We start from the raw sequence: 22,127 nt of genomic DNA, 5'->3' as shown, positions 1-22,127 counted from the left end.
ATATCAGCAGAATCAAGGGATAAAGCTTTTGGAAACCTCATCTAAATTCCCTACTATTACAAAGTAGTAAAAGGCATTCTAGCCAACGCTAACTATGGTACTCAAGATAGTACTTTAGTGTTAATAACAAATCATTTCTGAATTAAGTATAGCTTTATATTTTGTCTTATACTATAATGATTTATACTCTTTAAAAGTTGTAGAGGCTGACATAATTAATAATTTAATTTAAGGAGATTATTAAAAAGCCCATACCCCAGTAAGCTTTGAAACTGCTAATTGGGATAATAGGAAATTACTTGTCTTTTCCCAAATGCCAGTGAAGTAGGTCAGGATAATTAATATGCATGCTGACTTTTCAGTCAAAAGAAAACAAGACATATCTCATCTGTGTACTTTTAGGACCATCTAGTTCAGACTAAAAGGAGTTCAGCCTGAGAAAATTGTCACAATATGACTCAGTTAAATAACTGAATTTCAAAATAAGACAAAAGGTAGTTCAGCCATGAAAACACAGATTACAGTCTGTTCTACAGAAGGCTAAATTTGCCCTTTGTAAATTAAGGCTAAATTTTACAAGCACAAGGAAATCAAAAACTTTTCAGGGTATGGATTTAGGTACATTTTGTTCTTGGGAGTTCATCGCAAACATGTCACTCAATGTATAACACTATATGGATTGAGACAAAATAAACTACATAAAAGGAGTTTTGTTAATGATACTTTATAAAACAATTTATATTTTCATGTTTTGTATTACCTGTTTTGCTCACTTGTCTAAATACTTCCTATTTTCAATATTTAGGCAAAATGAAAAAAAAAGTTCTGAACCAGAAATACAATACTCAATTTCCTTGCACCTATGCCCATGGTTAGTACTTCAAACTCTTTAGTAGCTTAAACTGAATGCTGGCCTCAAGCAGGACAGAAACATGCTACTGAGAGATTCTGACTTTTGCAAGTTTGTATGGTTGTCAATCTGTGTGGCTACAAAAATGTGTCAGAGGATGTACATTTGTGAAGCTAACATTGATGACTCTGCCTATAGAATTGAGAGAAAGTTTTATGAAGAGAATTTAATATTGTTTAATTGGCTAAGGTGGAGTATTTTCTTTTTCTAGGGTTTACATAATAATAAACAAAGCCCCCATATTTATGTATTATGTATTATGTATAGCAGTTGTAAAGCACCAGGATGAGAGCTATAACAATTTTTCTAATCAATACTTAAAATTTAGAAAATGCTTTGTTAATTCTGGTAATCATTCCAATATGAAGCATATATTAGGATTGGTAGATCTCCTATAAAAAGCCTACGGTGACTCCTAAATATTCCTTTTGTAAGCATCTTCTATAATCTCTGATTGATACGGATGTTGGTACTGTTTGTAGGTGATGGGTGCTAATTACCTTTGCAGTATAGACAGTCACATCTTTTGTAATATTTCTCATGGAGACTGTGTTTAAAATAGACTTTACACCGAAACAGTCTTAGCCTGTGAATGTTATTACAAGGGGCTTTTCTATCTTGCTGGTGGAAGACATAGAATACTCATAAGTCAGTGAGCATAAGAGGTTCCCATGTTAAAGAAACCAAGGTTCACACTGACACTGAAATGAAATTCCTGACCTGTTAGTTACTTGTATGCAAGGAGTTGTTTTCCACTAGTAATAAAGAACTTACGCTAATCAAAGTCTCATATACTTGACTAATGGGGTGAATATTCTATTCTATTTGTATCTTCAAAAGGCGGAGCTAGTCCTCTACACTAGCTGACTTAAACTGCATTAAATAAATAGCTAAATGCTATTCACCTACAATCTTTTCATTTTGCTTTTATAAATTAGAGTCAGACCTTTGATTTAAATAACTGAGTTATAGTCTTTCCTAAAATAAGTTAGGGTTTCCTGACCAGTGTAACATGGTAGTTAGAAACAGAAGCTTGGCATCTATATAACAAACTTGATAGCTAGTAAACAGATTCAGCCTTTTTTTTGGGGTGGGGGTGGGTCTCATGTAACCCACATTAGCTCTGAGTTTGCTATGTATTTTAATGACCTCAAATTCCTGACCCTCCTGTCTCTACATCCTAAGTATATATGTATGTGTCACTATGCTTGATTGAGAATATATTTTTAAGATGCCCTAGAGAGTTACCAGAAGGTTTTCGAATTATTTTCTTTTTCTTTAAAGTTGATACCCATAAATAGAGTTTTGGAATTAATGTACATACCAACCAAATAAATGGATGCTTCTGGCAAATTGGTTTCTAGAAAAAGCTGAGCAAAGGTGACAAATGCTTTATGAAACTTCTGGGTGGGAAAGTGTTTTTTCTCCTTTAAATCCGCCAGTGAAAGGAAAGATATAAAAGTATTTGTGTTAATGCTGGTGGCCATGTGTTTGTGCATATGTGTATGTGTGTGTGTGTGTGTGTGTGTGTGTGTTTGGTTATTTAATCAGGGCTTTGTTACCACCCTACCTGAAACATTTATAGTTCCTTAACGCAGACTTAGGGAACAATCACTGGGGACTAGCAAGATGATGCATGAAAGGAAGGAGAAGAAACAGGGAAGAAAAGAAAGCAAAGAAATGAAAACTATGACCTTTAAAAAGCAAATGGGGAGTTGAGAGCAAAGTATTTGTTCTAGTGATGTTTGGCCTGGTTCATAAATTAGGGAGCCCTAACTTTCTATTCAGTATGACCATTCCTTTTTTCCAAGGGAACCAAGATTCAAATAACAAGTTGAAAAGGTCTAACTGTGCATACGGGCTAAGAATTTCCATAAACATACTTACTTTTCTCGCCTATGTTTTCTCCTGCTGCCTCCCCTTCTTCCTCTTCCTCCTCTTCTTCCACCTCTGGTGGCTGGATGTCATCTTGTGGGTCACAGGCACTAACTGGTGCATTCAGACAGCAGTGGTTGAACCCGCTGTCTCGAGGCAGAGTAAAGCTTCGGGGCTTGCCCCCGTTGCCGTTTAACACCTGCATCCTCTCACTCTCCGCTAAAGGGTATGGGCCATAGTGATCCTGGAGATGGCACTTCTGAGTTGGAAGAGTAGACTGCCGCCTGTGCTCAGGGGAGATGGCCGCCGAGTCAGAGAAGACAGAATCTTCCAGAGGCAGAGTCTGAAGGTAATGTAAGCCTGAACTTGTCAGCGGTGTCTCGATTAAATCCTGCCAGGAGCGGCGCTGACTGGCTGTCTTGCGAATGGGGGACACGGCACTGCTCCCAGTAACTTCCTGGCGAAACTCCTCGTGTGAAGACTGAGACTGAGAGGTCTCAGTGGAGGAGAGCCGGCTGTGTTTCGTTTCCACATACGGACTGGCGCAACTCATCTGTGGAAAGGAGCCCCTCATCAGCTTCCACAGATTGTCAAAGAACTTACTTTCTTTTTACCACAGAGGATTTACATGGATTACATGGAGTCTTACACAGTCAAGTAACAACTGAGCAAATTTGTAGACACTTCAGTTTAGGACCCAGTTTATACTTTAATAGTTAGAAATTCAGATGTCCTGAGATACAGATGTAACAGCTGTCCATGAAACATCTGATACAATAGTACAAATCTGATAATAATGGAAGGATGAGTAATTGTAAATGTTTATATAAGAAACACTCAGCAACTAAACAATTTTAAATTCTCTACATAATTCGAAATTCTAAAAAAAAAAAAAACGCCCATAGATTCCTATTTCTGGATTTTAGGCAGCTTAGGGGGTAAGAGAAAGAGAGAGAGGCCTTTATATATGGAGAACAAGTTGTGTATAAACAAAGCAAACCTTTCTCCTTCTTCACAAGTAAATGTCTGTTTCTATGGGTACCACAGAAAAGCTGTCTTATGGTCTTGTCAATTCTATGGTAATTTCTGGAGACTACAGGTAGGATGAAGTTATAGTTTGTTGGGGACTGGCATTTTCTGTGAGTATAAACACTATAGACTACATAAAAAGGAATTTATTTTGTGCATAAATGTGAAATGTGAGAATATATATTATAGTATAAAAGACAAACAAGAAAGATGAATAGCATCAATAAAATGCCATAAAACATTAAGTGAAACACTCTACCCGAGAAAAGCCTTATTCCAGCTACAGAGGCTAGCAGGCTAGTCCAGGTGCCTTTCTGCAAGGAGCTACACTTGTTAATTACAAATGGTGTTGAAGTGGCAGCCAGGACAAATTTAGCTGCTATGAACATACCGCCCCTTTTGGAAAAGGGAGAGAAATTACTTAGCATCATCCATGGGCGGATCGTTACCTTTCAACATATTGAGTAGTATGTTGAACAACAAATTAACTACAATAATATGAATAGTTTCTTTCCAAGATGCTACTGTTGCTCAAAGGGAAAAAGATGCATTTATCAGAAGAGGAGTAGAACAACGAGAGTACAGAGGGAATGCTGGGGACTGGAGATTTAAGTGGGGGATGGAGACAGCGGGGTCAGAGAGTGGGGGCAGGGGTAGGCTTAAACAAAACTAAGGATATATTTAAAAAACCATATGCAAGTCTACTTCTTGGTAGATAATTAAAACAATAATTTCAAAAAGGCAAAGCTGTGCCCCCCTTTCATTTTTTATAAATTTCAAAGGAATCATTCAGATCCTGGGGTTTTTAAAGAAAGGAAAATATTAATTACTTGGAATAATGCAAAGGTTAAATGAAGTTGACTGTATAGTCACATAAACTAACTTCCTTTTCCTTTGTGGAAGACTAAGCCCCAAGATACAGAGAGCTGATTATTTTGGTAATATGACCACCAAATTAAATGGAAACACTGATGTATGCTCAGTAATTTTGATGGGAAACAGGCATAAATTGGCATAGTCTTAAGAAAAGCAGGGTAATTAGTTACCTCAGTAAAAGAATGAAGTATATATATATATATATATATATATATATATATATATAGTCTACACATAGAGTGAGTTATAGACTTAAGAAAATTCCATAAGAATTCTGGAACACCATAAACATATATATTAAAGCAGATACCATGGCTATATCCCAAACCCAGGGATATGTGCATCTCTGCTGGTTATTTTTTTTTTTCAAACTTGACACAAGCTAGATTATCAGGAAGAAGGAATGCCAATTGATAAAATAGCCCCATCAAACTGTTACAGAGGTAAGCTTGTGTGGCATTTTCTTGATTAATGATTGATGTTGGAGGGCCCAAGGCCCAGGCCACTATGGGTGCTATGACCCCTGGGCAGGTGGTCCTGGGTTGTACGAGAAAGTAAGCTGAGCAAGCCAGTAAACAGAGTTCCACCAGAGTCTCTGCTTGAGTTCCTACCTCTGGGTTTTGCTGTGCTTGTGTTCCTGCCTTGGCTTCTCTCAATGATGGATTATAATCAGTACTTATAAGCCAAATAAACTTCCCCAAGTTGCTTTAGGTTATGCTATTTTCCTACAACAATAGAAAGCAAACTAAGATAGCATATGATATCTATTACTGAGCTGGACCGCCAGCACTATAGTGCTAATATTCATTAGTTGTTTCTAAAATACATAAATTGACTTTATTAGTATAGAATAAGTAAGATCAAGTTACATCTTTTGGTAAGGAAACTTTTCTGCTGTTTTTGCTCCCTTAAGCCTGGCAAATTCATTCTGCCAACAACCTGTGATGATTATTTCCCTCGATTAAATATATTAACATATTTTCCTTCTGAGTTTAGGTCATCAATTTTCTTTTCCCTATGAAATCTCATCTGACTTAGAACTTAATATACTTTCTTTTAAACATATAAATGGATCATTAAGTTCAAGCTGTCCTGCCATGTAGGAAGCACCCGCACATGGAACTTACAGAGGGAGGCCGTGGGTATGTATCATAGGGGGGCGGAGGACTGTCTTGCTTCGGTGTTGATGGAGTATCTGCTTCTTCTTTGTCACTCTCACTCCAGTAATCTGAAAATTTACAGACATGGACACCCCGAGGCTTTAGTAAGTATTTACAGACATATCCTCAAAAAAAGATAATATCTCTTAACCAAAACAAGACTTAAGTTCAATTACTATGGTATGTTCACCATCATCACCCTGCTCAAGAGTCCAGCTTCATTTTTAGCTGTTTTGGAGAAGAAGAACACAATAATCTAATCCCAACCCCATGAAAAATTAATGACACACAGCCAGTTTTAAGAGAGCTAAGGGAAAGGTACTCTATAAGCCACAACAGGTGGAGGGAATGTTTAATTTTAGAACATTTTTTTTCAGAAGCTTTACTTAATAAATACCACAGGATGTTTTAAAAGTATGTCACATTACCGTGATGAATGCTCAGAGAAGAGAAGCAATAAACCGTATGCTGCTGCTGTATATCTCTAATATAAACATCTCCAAATTAATGTTCGAAATTGCTTTGGCTTCCCTTCACTGGTTATCTAACAATTGCTGTTTTCTAGTGTCATGGTGACATGAATCTTTATACTATCATACCCCCACCTCTCCTTGGAAAGGCAAACCCTAAATCTGGCCAAATGCAAAAAAAAAAAAAAAAAAAAAAAAAATTGCACACTTGCTGATGGCTGCTCCAAGCACCAAATTTCAGAACTACTTAAAAAGATAACAACTATAAGCTGATAGACAAAGTTAGTTGGCAGAACTGAGACAAGAGGGAAGTTCAACTCTGAGAGATATATTAATATCGTAAGTCAAATCCAGCACCAGATTCATATCAGAATCAGTTCGACTATATCGTGGTCCTAACTCCTGCGCTGATTCCTTCTGTGAGTTACAAGTAAAGAGAAGCAGGATAATTTCTACAGCAATTGCAGGAGAGAGAACAGGGATTAAGAGAAAAGGAAATCTGTATGAAAACTTATATCCTAAAACAACTACCACAAGACTTATGTGGTGTTCAGATTTAAGGGAAAAATCCCTACACATAATTTAGTACGAGCCCTTCCCTTTCTAGAAACTTTCAGTTGTAATGTTTTCCCCATGCTACTGACTAAAAATGAATGCAACTAGAATTTTTTTTTCAGAAATTGTTGCATTCCTGGTAGGGAATAATGGAGCTGGATTTGAACTAAGAAACTGACTTGAGCCAAAGCTCCGAGAACTACATTTCCGGGACTCTTGCTTGACACATCAATTTAACACAACAGTTTAATGTTAGGTATAGTTATGCAATTTAATCTCCCTTACTTACTCCTGACTTTCACTTCTGTTACTGTCAATAGAAAGTTTCTAGCAATAGATACAGGACATAAAATAAACTGCCCCTTCTATTCAGGCCTTAAAACACAAGGACCCTGACAACAGCCACTGAGAAAAATATACAAAGTGCCCAATCTCAATTAGATACTTTTTTTTTTGGGGGGAAACTGGTCATGGAAGCACACAACTGTAACTCAGTGCTCAGGAGGCTAACCCAGGATTTTCAGGTTGAGATCAGCTTGGGTTACATAGCTAAACCCTATCTCAAAAGCTCAATGGAAAATAATGGAGATACTGGACAATGACCACCAATATAACTAAGTCCTCCCTCAAAGATGAATTGGCATAGATACCCAGAAACATTTATTAAATGATTGTGAAAAAAGCATGTCTGATATTCAGAAGCAGGTAAAGGTTCAATTCTTCACCATACAACTACTTTATGCATTGACCCTCTTATAGGCATTATTTAACTTTATTGTTGGGCCTATTTTATAATCTGTGAAAGAGCAGCTAATAATAACAACTGACTTTTGTAGTTGTGTATGTGGTAGTACTAAATAAAGTAACATATAATCAACTGCTTTGTACTTTTAATCCACTCAAGAGATATTAGCAGCATTTTTCTTCTGGGGTATATTTGCAGATTTTATTCCAGGACAGTCTGACACAGATCACAAAGGCAATAAATGACTGATGTTCATTTTTTCACAGATAGTCTTTATTTCTTTGTGGTATTTTTGAGCAATGAAGAATGAAATCTGGAGTCCTAGGGTCTGGGCAGTTTTGTGAGAACCTGGAATCTTCCTGGAAGTTAACACTAGCATTCACCCTCTTCCCAGCCCCAGCACACAAAGCTTGCTAAGCTCACTCTACCCTTATACTTCCCACTGTTTCCAAGAATGCTGGCTGAGTTTATCCTTAATGTTTGCATTAAGGATACCATGACATTTTGGTGAAATAATACCTCAAGTGGTCCTTATTAGCACACTAGAAAAGAGGTGATTAGCATTTTATCCATAGCTCTAGAGCCGTTACCATACATAAGAAATCTGAAGTGTTTATTTTTCCTACTCAGCTAAATTAGGAAAAACTCCAATCCCTATTTGATGCAATTTTTGGCTTATTAAAAAGCAATAACAATCTAAACGTTTGCTGGGGTTCTAAAGAAAAAGCAGAAATATTACTTTACAAATCAACTTCTTATGCTAAGCTGTAAGGGAGAGAACAATGCCAGAAAAAAGGCAACATTGAAAATTAGGTCAGGGAACCCTGACTGCTCTTCGGGCTGCTGAGGGAGGGGGAGTTTATTGGGGGAGGGGGAGGGAAATGGGAGGCGGTGGCGGGGAGGAGGCAGAAATCTTTAATAAATAAATAAATAAAAAGTTGAAAGAAAAAATGTATTAAATTTACAATACTCAAAAAAAAAAAGAGAAAGAAAATTAGGTTCTTTAAGAACATGTGAAATAATGCATACACTATAGCTTGCTTACTGGCCAAAACCAGTCAGATTTTTTTTCTAAGAGCAAATAGAATTTTTTCTCTTAAAAAATCTAAATATATATTTTGATTTGTCTTGTGAAATATTAAATTTTATAAGTAACTATGAATGAACACGGCCATCAGTAGAAGAGGGAAGGTCCCTTTTTACCATTATATGTTGACACAAAGGACATATTTTTAAAGCTTGTTCTTATTTAGAACTATCAAAGAAGTATCATATAGGTCATTAACTTTTATGTGATTAAAACTTTACAATGACATCAAGGAATTATTTCTACTGTAAAATATTAAAATTCCTTTTTTCTAGATTTCTGAAATATATACTGCATTATCATTACCTATATGCATCTTAGTGTTGAGCAGAACCTTTCCACTTTCCTCTTACACAACAGTATAACAGTACTTGTTCATTACTTCGTCCACTACCTACTTAGTTCTTCATAGCCTTTGGATACCACTATTTTCTTTTTAAAACCTTACAGTTATATTGTGTTTGAAATTTAACTTCAGCATTAAGAATTACTTAAGAGATATCATAGAAGAGTGGAGTTGATATGCATTCTTATCAGTTTCCTAAGTAGAAGACCAAGAGACTTAACTATATATTTAGTAGGAAGTCTAATATGTTTCTGATGTATGTTAAGGTACCTTTTTACTCTGTGGAAATAGCAAGTATTATTGTTGGTCTGATTTTTCTACCAAACTTTATTTAGTAGGCATTAAAATATATACTTATATAATAGGGCAAGGCAGCATGCACTACAAAATAAATACTCATTGGAACTTGCACATGCAATATAAATTAACCTGTCCTCTCCTCCACAAGGAAACTTGCTTCCATAACAAAGGCAACTGATCACAATCCAGCTTATTCTCAACTTGAAAGCAACATCAGGTAATAAAATTCTGAAATTTGATAATAAAAGTTCTGCGATATATACAATTTGATATTTTCTAGGTTAATTTTACTACCTATATATTACCTATATTTACAACTCTATTATCTTTAAACAATCAGCTAAAACACCTTTGAAGAGCTATTTCACACCTTTTCAAGAAATCTGAAAAGGAAGGCTAGTATTTTTTTCAGTACTCTTACCACAAATGAAAGTCTAAAAATTACACTGAGGCATAAAAGTGAGGAATTTTAAGCCACCAGACACCTTTACTACAGTAGAGTGTTGGATGAGGTTTGCCTGCACATACTGACTTGATGAAGATTGCCTCTCCATTATTTGTAGAATTATGCAATCTGTTTCCATACTGTGGAATATTATAGTGATTGGTCCACACCATTTCCTCATTACAGAAAACAGAGCCAACCAAAAGTCTTTCCCCCACTCCCTTCCTGGACTCTGCTTACCCTTATTTCCTGGAACTTGATATGTATGTTATTATGTTTCATTTTCTATATTGCATCAAGCTTATCTTATTTGAACAGAACCCATTGAGGGTCTTTTGCAGAAATACATTAATATTTAATAAAATACTGTATCTTTCCCTTATCAATGCTATATCAATAGTCACTGATGATTTTCTTTAGAAAAATTATTTCCTCATTAGCTCTGCCTTTTTATGCAAGAAAAAAGTGTAACAGGATTATAAAAGGTATTCCTTTACCTTGTTCTTGCTTAATCCTCTCCCTTTCTGCATATCCTGCAGTCAGCATGTTAATTCTATTAAGCCACCTAGAAAAAGAAAGGAATCAATGATAACTCATTATACTTGTTAGAAATATTTACTGCAAAATGTCTAAGTATAGGATAACCCTACATATAAAATAGGTTCTTTATTAAACTTGAAAAAATTGAAGCCTTCAATAGGCAATAATCTACTGTAGTGCAAATTGTTCCCACACCGATACAATTCCAATGAAACAGTTATGTAAAGCTGTTAATGTGTGGAATATGAAAGGTTTTGAGATGACCAGATCCATATCATTTCTTTTCCTTCAAATATATAAACACTGCAAAAATGCCTGCTCTTTTGTTTTTTTTTCAGAACAAATACTCCTTTGAAGACACTTTTTAAGAGTCAGTCTAATTTATAGAGATATGAGAAAAAGTTACAAAGCTTGCCTGTAAAAATAATAGTTTTACCATGAAATAATAGTTTGAATATACTCAATTAAGTTAAATGGCCCAAGGGGAATTACATCTCAGAAGTACTTTTGAATCTTGTTCCTAAATACGAGAGCATTTAGCTCCCCTGAAATAAAAAGTACATATATAATTTTAGCCTATTATGATCTAGAAAACATATTTTCATGAACGACAGCAAGTTAATTTTTCTCAAGTATTGCTGCTCTTGTTAGTGCAGTAAAACACTATTTCAGTTTCTATTTAACTCTACCAGGAATCTTCCTGTAGGCATCATTTCAATCACTGGATTATCAAGTCACAAATTCTTTGTAAACAAACTGACAATCTCCCACCTGGAAATTCTGAGCATGGGCCAAATGTGTTCCCAGAACTGAAATCAGGGAGAATTCACCTTAACCAATTTTGGAATTACTGTTAGAGTTTTAATATCATCAAATTGTGGAACAGTCTGATTCAGATGTAGTTGAAGGAAAACCTGTTGTTGAGATTTTTTTTTCTCCTAAGATCCTGGATGTCTTTCAACTACACATTATTAACTGAGTCACATATTTCACAACTTTTCCAAATGGTGCTGTATATATCATATACCTAGCATATCTTGAGGAGAGGAAAGTTGTATCTCTCATGGGTATCTACTCAAATATAAATTGTAATTTTAAGAAAAAGCAACTTAAATACAAACTTCAGTTTAGCAAAACATATCATGTAAAGATCAGTCTAAAGAATATATGGGAATTAAGGAATGGATTGGAGTCCTATTAGTATACAATAAAATATTCACAGGATTTCAATAACATACATATTATATACATACTCTAGTAAATTATAAATGAAGAAGTTAACCTCATGATAAAAACTTTGAAAATGAAGAATTATTAGCAAAAGTTCAGAATAAAATTTAATATATAGTTCATTTTTTTTTTTTAGTAAGAAAAGGGTTGAATTATTACAGGGCAAATTCAACTGCTCTCAGGAAAGAGTAGACTGATGCTGTTAGAGTCACAAGGATGATAATAACACTAAAAGAAAACTGATCACTGACATCTAATCTTTTATTATGTTTGTATTTCTTGAAAAACATTGATGTTTTAATCAGAATTCTAATGAAAATGGAAGTTCTTGGTACGTGAATTGAGGTATTTAAGAGAGGCTTCTTCAGTTTTTCAATTCATCATTTATTAAATATATATTTGTGTTTAACAATAGCCTGTGTTTTAGAGACAAAGAAATGTATAAGGCATAGCTCTTGCTTTCATTGAACCCTAGATTGCTAAGATTCCTAAGGCAACTGAAAATTTAAGCTACTTTTTAGAAAAAAATTTCTGATCATAATAAAACTTCTTTGGAACATGTATGGATATTCTTAGGCTGCTGTGTATAGCCTAAACAGACAGCTGTTGCTGTCTCTTGGATATACGTGTCCTTAAGCTCCAGCTGGAAGAACCTCACTTACTGATATACTTGGTATAATTATGACTTGCTATCTTAGGTAAACATGAAAGCAGATGTACATATGAGAGACTGTATGTGCCAGGGATGGTTCTAGGCACCTAGAATAAAGAGTATACAAAACAAAGTACCCATCTTCATGATGCCTGCATTTTAACAATGGATGCAGATAACAAATCGGGATATAAGTAAGCGTCTATGAAGTTTTACCAAGGTAGCAAATGCCATCTTTTAAAGCAGCATGGAAGGTAAAATTTGGAAGGTCAAAGTTGCTTGGGAGTAGGGAATCTATGTTAGGTAAGGAGGTCAGGGATATACATATTCAATATCATCTCTTTCAAGAATGCTGATGTGGAAGTGATGGAGGAAGGTCATTGGCTAATAAAGAAACTGCCTTGGCCCATTTGATTGGCCAGCCTTTAGGTGGGTGGAGTAAACAGAACAGAATGCTGGGAGGAAGAGGAAGTGAGCTCAGATGCAGGGCAGCTCCTCTCAGAGACAGACGCCATGCTCTCTTCTCAGAGCCAGAAGCGATGAAGCAAGCCGCCAGGTCAGACATGCTGAATCTTTCCTGGTAAGACTGATGCTACACAGATTATTAGAGATGGGTTGATCAGGATATGAGAATTAGCCAGTAAGGGCTAGAGCTAATGGGCCAAGCAGTGTTTAAAAGAATACAGTTTGTGTGTCGTTATTTTGGGGCATAAGCTAGCCAGGCGACCATGAGCTGGGGCGGCAGGAACACAGCCCACAGCTCCTTCAACATGGAAGTTTTTTAATACTAGTCCTAATTTCAGTATTTCATCATATACTCTTTTTTTCCCTGGCTTTTCGAGACAGGTTTTCTCTGTAGCTTTGAAGCATGTCCTGGAGTAGCTCTTGTAGACCAGGATTGCCTCTAACTCACAGAGATTTGCCTGCCTCTGCCTCTCGAGTGCTGGAATTAAAGGAGTGCTCCACCACTGCCTGGCTTACCTCATCATATTCTAATGCTTTAGAACATGAATATATAGGTTAGGGAATATGATTAGAGTAACACAGCCTAATACACTAAGAGACAAGTAACTCACAGTTACAAGGATACATGCACACACATGCATACATGCACACTTAGAAAAGTGCACACATTTGTGTATAGAGTTTTCATGGAAAACTGAATTTAAGGAGTACTTTTATACCCTAATTACTAGGCACTGTTACTACTGGCATAGTATATATTTCAAAACCTAGAGAACAAACATATATTATTTTGTACTATGATAAAAATTTATATAAAACAATAATACCTTTAAAGCCATGAAATAATCAGATAAGCATGTATTGACTATAATTATGCTTATTTTTTAAAAAAATATTCCCTCTGGAATCAGGCATGTTTTCAAAGATTACATATGGAATAAATCAATATACACATTATCTTGCTATGTATAATAATCAGGTAAGCAGACAAAGCTGTATATAGATGCCTTTCCATATCACTAATATTGTGTGAATGTTTTTAGCACTGACTATTTTATCCTATTAACAAGTTTTTTAAATTCCTATTGAAAATAAATACTAAGAATAAAATTATTAGAGAAAGAAAAACAAAGGAAAAGAATAAAGGTAAATTACAATTAAATTTAAAAATTCAATTTTTACATAGATAATTCTAAAATATATAGTATATTAAGTCTTACATAAAACAAGACTTTTAAATGTATAATGTGGTGCTGACATTTTGGATGAAATGTTTCTTTTCTTTGACACATTTCTTAAAGTAACAAAATGAATGAAATGGGTTTGGTTTAGTTTCTTTTTTTTCTTTTCTGTTGTTTAGACTTATAGAAGTATCAGGGAAGAGTAGTGATACATCCTTTTCAGTATACTGTGAACAAGTAGCAAATGTAGGTCAAGAAAGGTTTTACAGTTGATAAAATGCACCAACAATACGAGCTAAAATGGTTTTAAATTAGCAGAGATCAAGAATGGTTAAATTATTTGAATTCTTACAGGGGGGCCACTGACACCTAATACATTGATCTTGTAATACAAGAGATCCTCATTTATGTTACTTACTCTTATTTTGGTTATAATGCAAACCCTTCATGAGTATCCCTAGGGAACTGACTTTATCATTTGGTTAAATAGACAGCATGGACACAGAAGTATAGAATTGCAGGATAATTATAGCACCAAAAATAGAGAGCCACGAGTCCTCCTTCATGTACAGGTGGATAAACATTTTCACTTCGAGAACAAGGAGAAAAATCTCTGAAAATTCTTAGTGCTGGTATGAAATTTTAAGAGTAGTAAATTAGGGGGCTGGAGAGATGACTCAGTGGTAAGAGCACTGGCTGCTCTTCCAAAAGTCCTGAGTTCAATTCCCAGCAACCACATGGTGGCTCACAACCATCTGTAATGAGGTCTGGTGCCCTCTTCTGGCCTGCAGGCATACATGCAGACAGAACACTACACTAAATACATACATACATACATACATACATACATAACATAATAAATTATACAAACCACAAATAAAAATTTAATTTCATGCACTTCTGCTATTTAGAAACCATGGTTGTACTTCAGGTGTCAAAAATTTTATTTATAAAAGTAGCTTAAGCATTCATCTCCTCTGCTTACGTATATTTATGAAGTAGTACAATTTTTGTGCTTAAAATATTTAGATATAATTTTTAGAGATCTAAATAAAAGGAAATGATTTAAGAGAACAAAAGTATATATACATTAATACTTATTGCTACTGAAGACTAATGTAGTATTTAAAAGTTAAAAAATCCCTACTGAGAGGGATAGTTTTTCTCAGTCTATAAAAGGGTCAATTATTTAGTACAGAAAGGCTAAGTTTATTGCATAAATTTGCATAGTTAATAAATTGTAATCTGGGATTCAGTCTTGTCTAAAGGGTCACAGTTTTGGTCACTACACTTTGGTGCCTCTTCCTAAGTGTAGGGAAATTACATGCAATATGCATTAGTTTCTGCAACTGTAAAAGGGAGGCCCTTTTGATTTTTAAACTCATTTTGTATCGTTTCATTAAACGGAGAAGGGAAATTAAACAAAACAAAAGTAACCTAAAAGTGACTAAAACTGTAATGTGCAACAGTGTGGCACATGAAGAGGAGAATGCACGCAGGCTTTTCTTTAGCCACCAAGGAAACCCAGAGGAGTGAAACCAGCTGGTTTCATAGTCCTGTCCAGTGCTGGATGAATGGGACAGGGAGAATTGCTACACTAGCTAGATCTAAGTCATTGAAACGGACATTCTACCAAATATACTGAGCACCTGAATAAGTCAGGTTTTGTGTGCCTTTTCTGAGCATCTAAAAATACATGTTAAGATATATTCCTAAAATTTAACATATAAAAACCTGTTTTTTATGGTAATATTTTGGATTTATATTAGTTATAGTACTTTTGTGGTAAAATTGACAGTCAACAAAAGTTGAACTTTTAAAATGATATTCTTTATTATTTTTAAAATATAAATTATATTGTATGCGAAATTTAAATCACGAATTAGGCAAATATTTTTTAGAATTAGGTATGATCATGTATAACTATAGCTGGACTACTCAATTTTAATTAACTAATGCAGAATCTACAATGAAATTCTTTAAAGAATATTAAAGACAAGGCTTAGATTTTGACTTTGAGGCATAATTAAGTAATTGAGATGTAAATAATACCTTACCTGTTCATGTCATCAAGATGTTCAGCAGCAAAATAGAAGCTTTTGATTTTAGGATGGCAGGCTTTGAATGCACTGTGAATAAAACAATAAATATTTACACTGACTTTTGGACAAATTGGAAAATGGTTTTAAGTACCTTTAAAATTTTCTATTAGAGTTCAGAGAGGTGAAAGAATGTAATCAAAATATATTATATGGTGGTGCATGCTTTTAATTCCAGCACTTGGAGGGCAGACACAGGTGGATCTCAGTAAGTTCGAGGCCAGCCTGGTCTACAAAGTGAGTTTATAGGACAGCCAGAGCTATATAGTAATACCTTGTCTATCATCATCACTGGTGTTTTTATGTGTTTGCACATGCAGGAGAAAAAAATTTGAGAACTGTTCGGCTCAAATTAATTAATTTGTATGGATAAAATTAATGAAATGCCTAACCTAACTTCACATACATAATGCTTCTATCACGACAGAAATAAGTAAAATTGTATGCATGCTATGTCCTCAAAATTGCTTTCTTATACTCTCAGTTTGAAAGCATCGGATGAACAAACTATAACTTAAAATCTAGAAAATTACAAAATAAATTATCCTTTCCCCCCCTCTCTCCAAGTAAAAATGAACTTACTATTTCTTGCGGCATTCACTGGCTCTATCAATTTTAAATTCAGGCAGACTGATGAATCCTTCTGCTTTTTCATCCTAAAGGAGCAACACTTTTGATTAGTGTATCATACCAAGGAAGTCTGAAGCTAATTATACCATGTAGGTGTGATGCAGATATTTAGAGTAATAAATGTGCTACTCATTTTGTTCTTAATTCTACTTACATTCCATAAATTCTACATATTCATAAATTTAACAATTTATGAATTTAAAGGAAATTTTAATATTTTGAAAACTTAAAATTTTTAAAAACTAAAATATATGCTTTATTTTATATTAATATGAGGATAGAAAATAATTTATAAAGTAAAATATGCTTTATAAATTTTTTGAGGGGCTGAAAAATAAAAACAAATTGGGGACTGAAGAAGTAGTTCAGTGGTAGAGTACTCACTTGTGCAGGATGTATTGAGCTCTGGGTTTGATCTTCAGAACGTAAACCAAGAAAAGTAAAAGGAAACGTTCCAGACCAGATACACAAAACAGCTATACGTTTTTAGTACAAAATTTCCCATCACTTAGAAAGGTGTGATTTATGTTCTGTGTATGAGAGTTTTATCAGCATTCATGTATGCGCATCATGTGCATGTCTGTTGCCTGACAGAGGTCAGAAGATGGCACCGGATCCCCGGAAACTGAAATTACAATAGGTTGTGAGCCACCATGTAGGTGCTAGAAACAAGTGCTGACTAAATCGCTCCAGCCCCTTTTTCTATCATTTGTAATATTTAGATATAAAATATGGAGTTGCTTACCAATTCAAATTTTCTTTCATAGCAATTTGTTAATCAAATTTGAATTATTTTTCTATATAACAATTATTTAGGGTATTCAATAGTTTGGAAATTAAGTAGGTCAACTTGATTTTCAAATATGCAGTTTCAGATATCTCTCTTACATACATACCATTTTTAATCTAAAAAATTAATAAAATTCATAAGTACTCCTCTCTTAAATAGTAGTTAATAAAACCAGGTAGGTATATTATTCAAAGCCTTATATTAGTCTTGAGTTTAATCAAGTATGAAGTGATTCGGTGGCTAAACCTTGTCCCTTGCTCTGGCTGTAACAAAGCTTCGTAGATGTTTACCATTCCAAAATTGTATTGGAACTGCTACGACAGTCCACAATTCTTTCTGTAGCAAACTGAAGTAAAATTGCTCTCCCTTCCATTATTCTGAAGAAAAAAAGCTACTCTCAGCTCTCTTTCACCGTGTATATGTGCATTTGTGTTATTTCTGTTATTAATGAACTATGCAAAAGTTAAAAGTTTGAGCTGTAGATAGCAACTGAAATTTATGTTATATACAGAAGGAGTATTAAATTTTTGTCTTTAAATATTTTTTCAATCTTGCGTTAAAGAAAATGCTTCCATTTGACTTCTAGCTTATGTTACTTTTGATGGCCTTAATTTGAAACTTGAAATATATTTGGAATATTATCTCTTCATAATGATGCAACATAAAATACTCTATTTCCCTAAAATAAGAATAAGGTTTTCCTGGAATATGCACTACAAAAATATTCATTTATATTTTACACGAGTAACAGTAATAACAACTTGTCAATGATTAAAATATAGGCAGTAATTAATAAAACATGCAAAAATTTCATTCTTTATAATTTGAAAGATAGACTATAAGTTAGTATATGCAGGCAATAGATTGTCTTATAAATTAGTCTAGAAGTAAATCACAATAAAGAAAAACAGAGATATTGTATTTTGATGCTACTTGATCTGCATCAAAATTTGGTATATCTAGCAAATAAAATGTATTCATATTTGCTTACTATAAACAAGACATACTTAGTAAGACAGATTTTTATTTCATTATATGACTGCCATAAATTATCAAAACAAGAAATAATATTTTCACATAAGAATATAGGAAATTATTAGTTTAAGTTTTTCCAAATAAGTCTTCATTGAATAACATTATTTGAACATTTAGCTTTTTGTCAGACATGGTTCATTTATTTATCTCTAAGAAAGCTTAATGTGATATGCATCATTATTTTCATTTTTGCAGATGAAGTGATAAGTACAATTGGTTAAGTAGTGTAATTCCTGAGTCTGCTCTTTCAGCATAATGTAAGACAGCAGCGTAATAGCTTGTTCAGGGAACATCAAATTCTCTAGATAGTGCATGTTATAAGCAAAGTTCTAATAATTATGGTAACTTTAAGGAATTACCCTTTAAATGCAAATTGTTTAATATCTTAGTATCCTATTTGTATAAAACTGCAAGTACACTATATCTACACATATATTTATCTATATGTTTATAATACACCAAAGTAGTAGATAGGTATAGCAAACAAGTAATGCCGTGTCAAGCGAAAACAAAATCAACTAATAAAATACACTTTGACAATTCAGTGAGATACATGATTGATTGTTACATGATTATTCTAGATACAAATATGTTATATCAAACAAACTAGAAAAGTTGTAAGAACAATTAAAACACATTAAACATGCCCCTTCCCTCAAGTGGTCCAATTGTAATGGATACTTAATTTCAATATTAGTCTACTAGTTCATTTTTTTTGAGCAAGAGCTTTTTAAAAATCTCTGTTTTTAGTTAAACTACAACATTAGTTGCTTGGTATCTTTAGAAACAGAGAGTTTCTCTATATTTTAACTGTGCTTCAGATATGTTGCTACATTAGAAAAATGGAGCAACAGGTCTTCCAGAATGCTGAAGATGGATCCTGAATTGGCTTGAGGGTGATAAGATTTAAAATCATATGGCTCAAATGTTGAGAATTATTGTTAGGGATAATGAACAGATGAGAACACAAATGTGCTCTGTCTTACCTCTTCATTAATATACCAGTACAGGGATGCATCCTTCAGGACAAACCAGTACTTCTTCCATTTCTGTGAAAAATAGCTCTTTGCATCTTTCTTTTTCCAAAGCCATCCCTCACAGTCACCACGGCCAAGATCCTTGCAAGAAATTCGTCTTTTGCTCTTGCCTGCTATGGCTCCTAAAGATAGTAAGTAGCAACACTCTTAATACTGGAACGTGCATAAAGATATTAATTCATAAACCCTAAAAGCAAGTAAGACACTATCGATCTTAAAATTATCATTTTCTAATTGTGTTATTACAGAAAATATAGGCATCTTTGATGCCTTTTCTTCCACATAGATGACAACATAATTGGAAATAGCAATTCTCATCTCAAGACTTCTTGAGATCACATGTTATCAAAGGATCTGCATGGTAAGTAATCTGAAACCACACTGGCTTCAAGGCAATGAGAGGATTAATGAAATGTGCTGGTGATTATCACAGTACAAAAGAAGTTACAGTTTTGTTTTCTTTTATTACCTTTGTTTTTCTTCTTTGATTTGTGCTGCAGAGAGGACTGCTGAAATGTCTGAAATTAAAGATAGGGAAGATTATTATCTCATATGCAGAGTGTGATCCAGAGAACCGTGGGGCTACACAGAACTCTCACCAGCTGAATGATGATGCGAAACCCAGGTTAGAAGTGCTTCTCCCCATTAATATTTCAAAATAAATGCGTACAATGACATTACTTTCTCATCTTCCATGGAGCAGGAGAAGACTTATCAGTATCCTCGTTTTGTTGAGCGATTCCAAGGCACAACACATTGGTGTGCCCTTTGAGAAACTCACTGTGATTTTTTTTTTTTTTTTTTTTTTTTGGTTTTTCGAGACAGGGTTTCTCTGTGGTTTTGGAGCCTGTGCCTGTCCTGGAACTAGCTCTTGTAGACCAGGCTGGTCTCGAACTCACAGAGATCCGCCTGCCTCTGCCTCCCGAGTGCTGGGATTAAAGGCGTGCGCCACCACCGCCCGGCCTCACTGTGGTTTCTAACACAACATCTCATCTGGTTCTCACATAATCAGACAAACCAGGAGGCAAATGTGTCTTTTTTACTTCTGTCTCTCTTAAGTCTCTAAATCTATAAGCACTTTGATCACTATTTTAATCTCATACCTACTTGTATCAGTTTTAGTGGTGACTGATCTTGTCAATGGAATCAGCACTCCAGTTCCTCATATCTGCTTCTGACATAGGAACCTGCCCACTCCTCAACTACCAAAGCCCACTACTATATGGCTGGTATTTTGAACACGTCCCAGCCACTGCCTCTAATATTTGTGGATTATAATGTCCAATACCACTGTCCTATCAATGAAACAGTATTGTGTCATCTAAATCATTGACCATACCATGTAATTATGCTTGTATATCTTTCCTACCTACTTTCCCTGGGATATTATAATGGTTCCTTTGCACTATTCCATGTATCTAGTTATAGCTAAACAACTCAATACTAAGTACCTATTCAACAGTTTACTATGTCTGGAGGAAAAACAGAGCTGTACTGACTCACCTAACTTCCAATTAATGACTATAGGTTACTGGTTCTAGTTAGATAACATATAAATTTTTCACTGGTATAATAAGATGAATTATGATTAAGTAACTAAGAGACTGCCTGTGTATTAGGTCACAGGCATTTTTTCAAGTGAATGTTCTTGTAACAATTTTTTCTTTTTCTACACAAGCAAATAAGGGTTAAATAGATTTTGATTATATAAAATTTTCCTGTTTTAGTTGAATAATAAATTCACATTATTATTTAATATATTGCTTCCTAAAATAGTATATTCTATAATTTTTTTGTTGTGTGCATGATTTATAAATATATTGATGGGTACCTGCTATAAAGAGTCAGCTAATCTCTTGATATACAGTGTAATCCATAAATATAATTACCCAACTGTTAAAGCACCCTAAATGTTTGTGTTGTCTTGAATGTATATATAAATACACATAAATGTATTTATAGAAACACATATCAATATATAAATATATGCAAACATAGTAACCTTTGCATGAATCATGTTTATAGAAATTCACAGTTACTGAGAGAATGCATAAAAGACAAAACTCATTATGGATATTGGTATTTCCGGCTCATGTGTTTAATATATTTAAGGACACTTAATTTACACATAATTACTTCCCATCTATTTTTTTTGCATGAAATTACTCATTCAGTTTCTTCCTTTTGTGTCCCCTCATGTAATCTTTAGCTCATTACTCTGAAACATGACAAAGCTGAGACGATGTCTGTTTTTTTCAGAAGCTATCAAGATTAATAACAGCTTATAAGAACTGGATTATTTAATGTGTTATGTCTTTTATACTTCTTAGTTTAGTTTATTATGGTGCTAGAGATCAATGCACGTTTGACATATGTCCTATTACTAAGCTATGTCTGAGGCCTCCTCCTATGCTTTCTGTATACCATTCCTTAAACTTTCAAGGTCTTAAAAATTTACAGAAAAAAATAGTTCATGTTCTCCAGGTTTTCTTTAACAAGATAATTTTGCCTTTCCCTATAAACATGCAATATTTCCATAGAGATCATGATTTCAGAGTATTATATGGTTGAAAACTAAGAACTTCCAGGTATGTAATATAAATGTATCCACATTCAATAAAATCAGATGTTTTATGAACATAAATGAGGAACATCTTTGATATTTCCTTA

At 34.3% G+C, this 22,127-nt stretch overlaps 1 protein-coding gene across 5 annotated transcripts in view; it reads right to left on the bottom strand.

Moving 5' to 3' along the window:
- Cnksr2 (connector enhancer of kinase suppressor of Ras 2) overlaps window positions 1–22,127 on the bottom strand; it is a 224,482-nt gene that overhangs the window by 29,266 nt on the left and 173,089 nt on the right. For all 5 annotated transcript variants that reach the window (XM_057758962.1, XM_057758961.1, XM_057758965.1 and 2 more), the window contains 7 exons: window positions 19,927–19,975; window positions 19,407–19,579; window positions 16,548–16,621; window positions 15,924–15,995; window positions 10,296–10,363; window positions 5,818–5,918; window positions 2,798–3,338 (listed from right to left, as the gene is read on the bottom strand). In XM_057758962.1, coding sequence (XP_057614945.1) covers window positions 2,798–3,338; window positions 5,818–5,918; window positions 10,296–10,363; window positions 15,924–15,995; window positions 16,548–16,621; window positions 19,407–19,579; window positions 19,927–19,975 — 1,078 coding nt within the window. The remainder of the gene's footprint in view (window positions 1–2,797; window positions 3,339–5,817; window positions 5,919–10,295; window positions 10,364–15,923; window positions 15,996–16,547; window positions 16,622–19,406; window positions 19,580–19,926; window positions 19,976–22,127) is intronic.

Source organism: Chionomys nivalis, chromosome X (genome assembly GCF_950005125.1).
Source record: "Chionomys nivalis chromosome X, mChiNiv1.1, whole genome shotgun sequence".
In the NCBI taxonomy this organism is placed as follows: domain Eukaryota; kingdom Metazoa; phylum Chordata; class Mammalia; order Rodentia; family Cricetidae; genus Chionomys; species Chionomys nivalis.
Note: the sequence above shows the minus strand (reverse complement) of the source record. Positions and strands in the feature narration are given on the sequence as shown.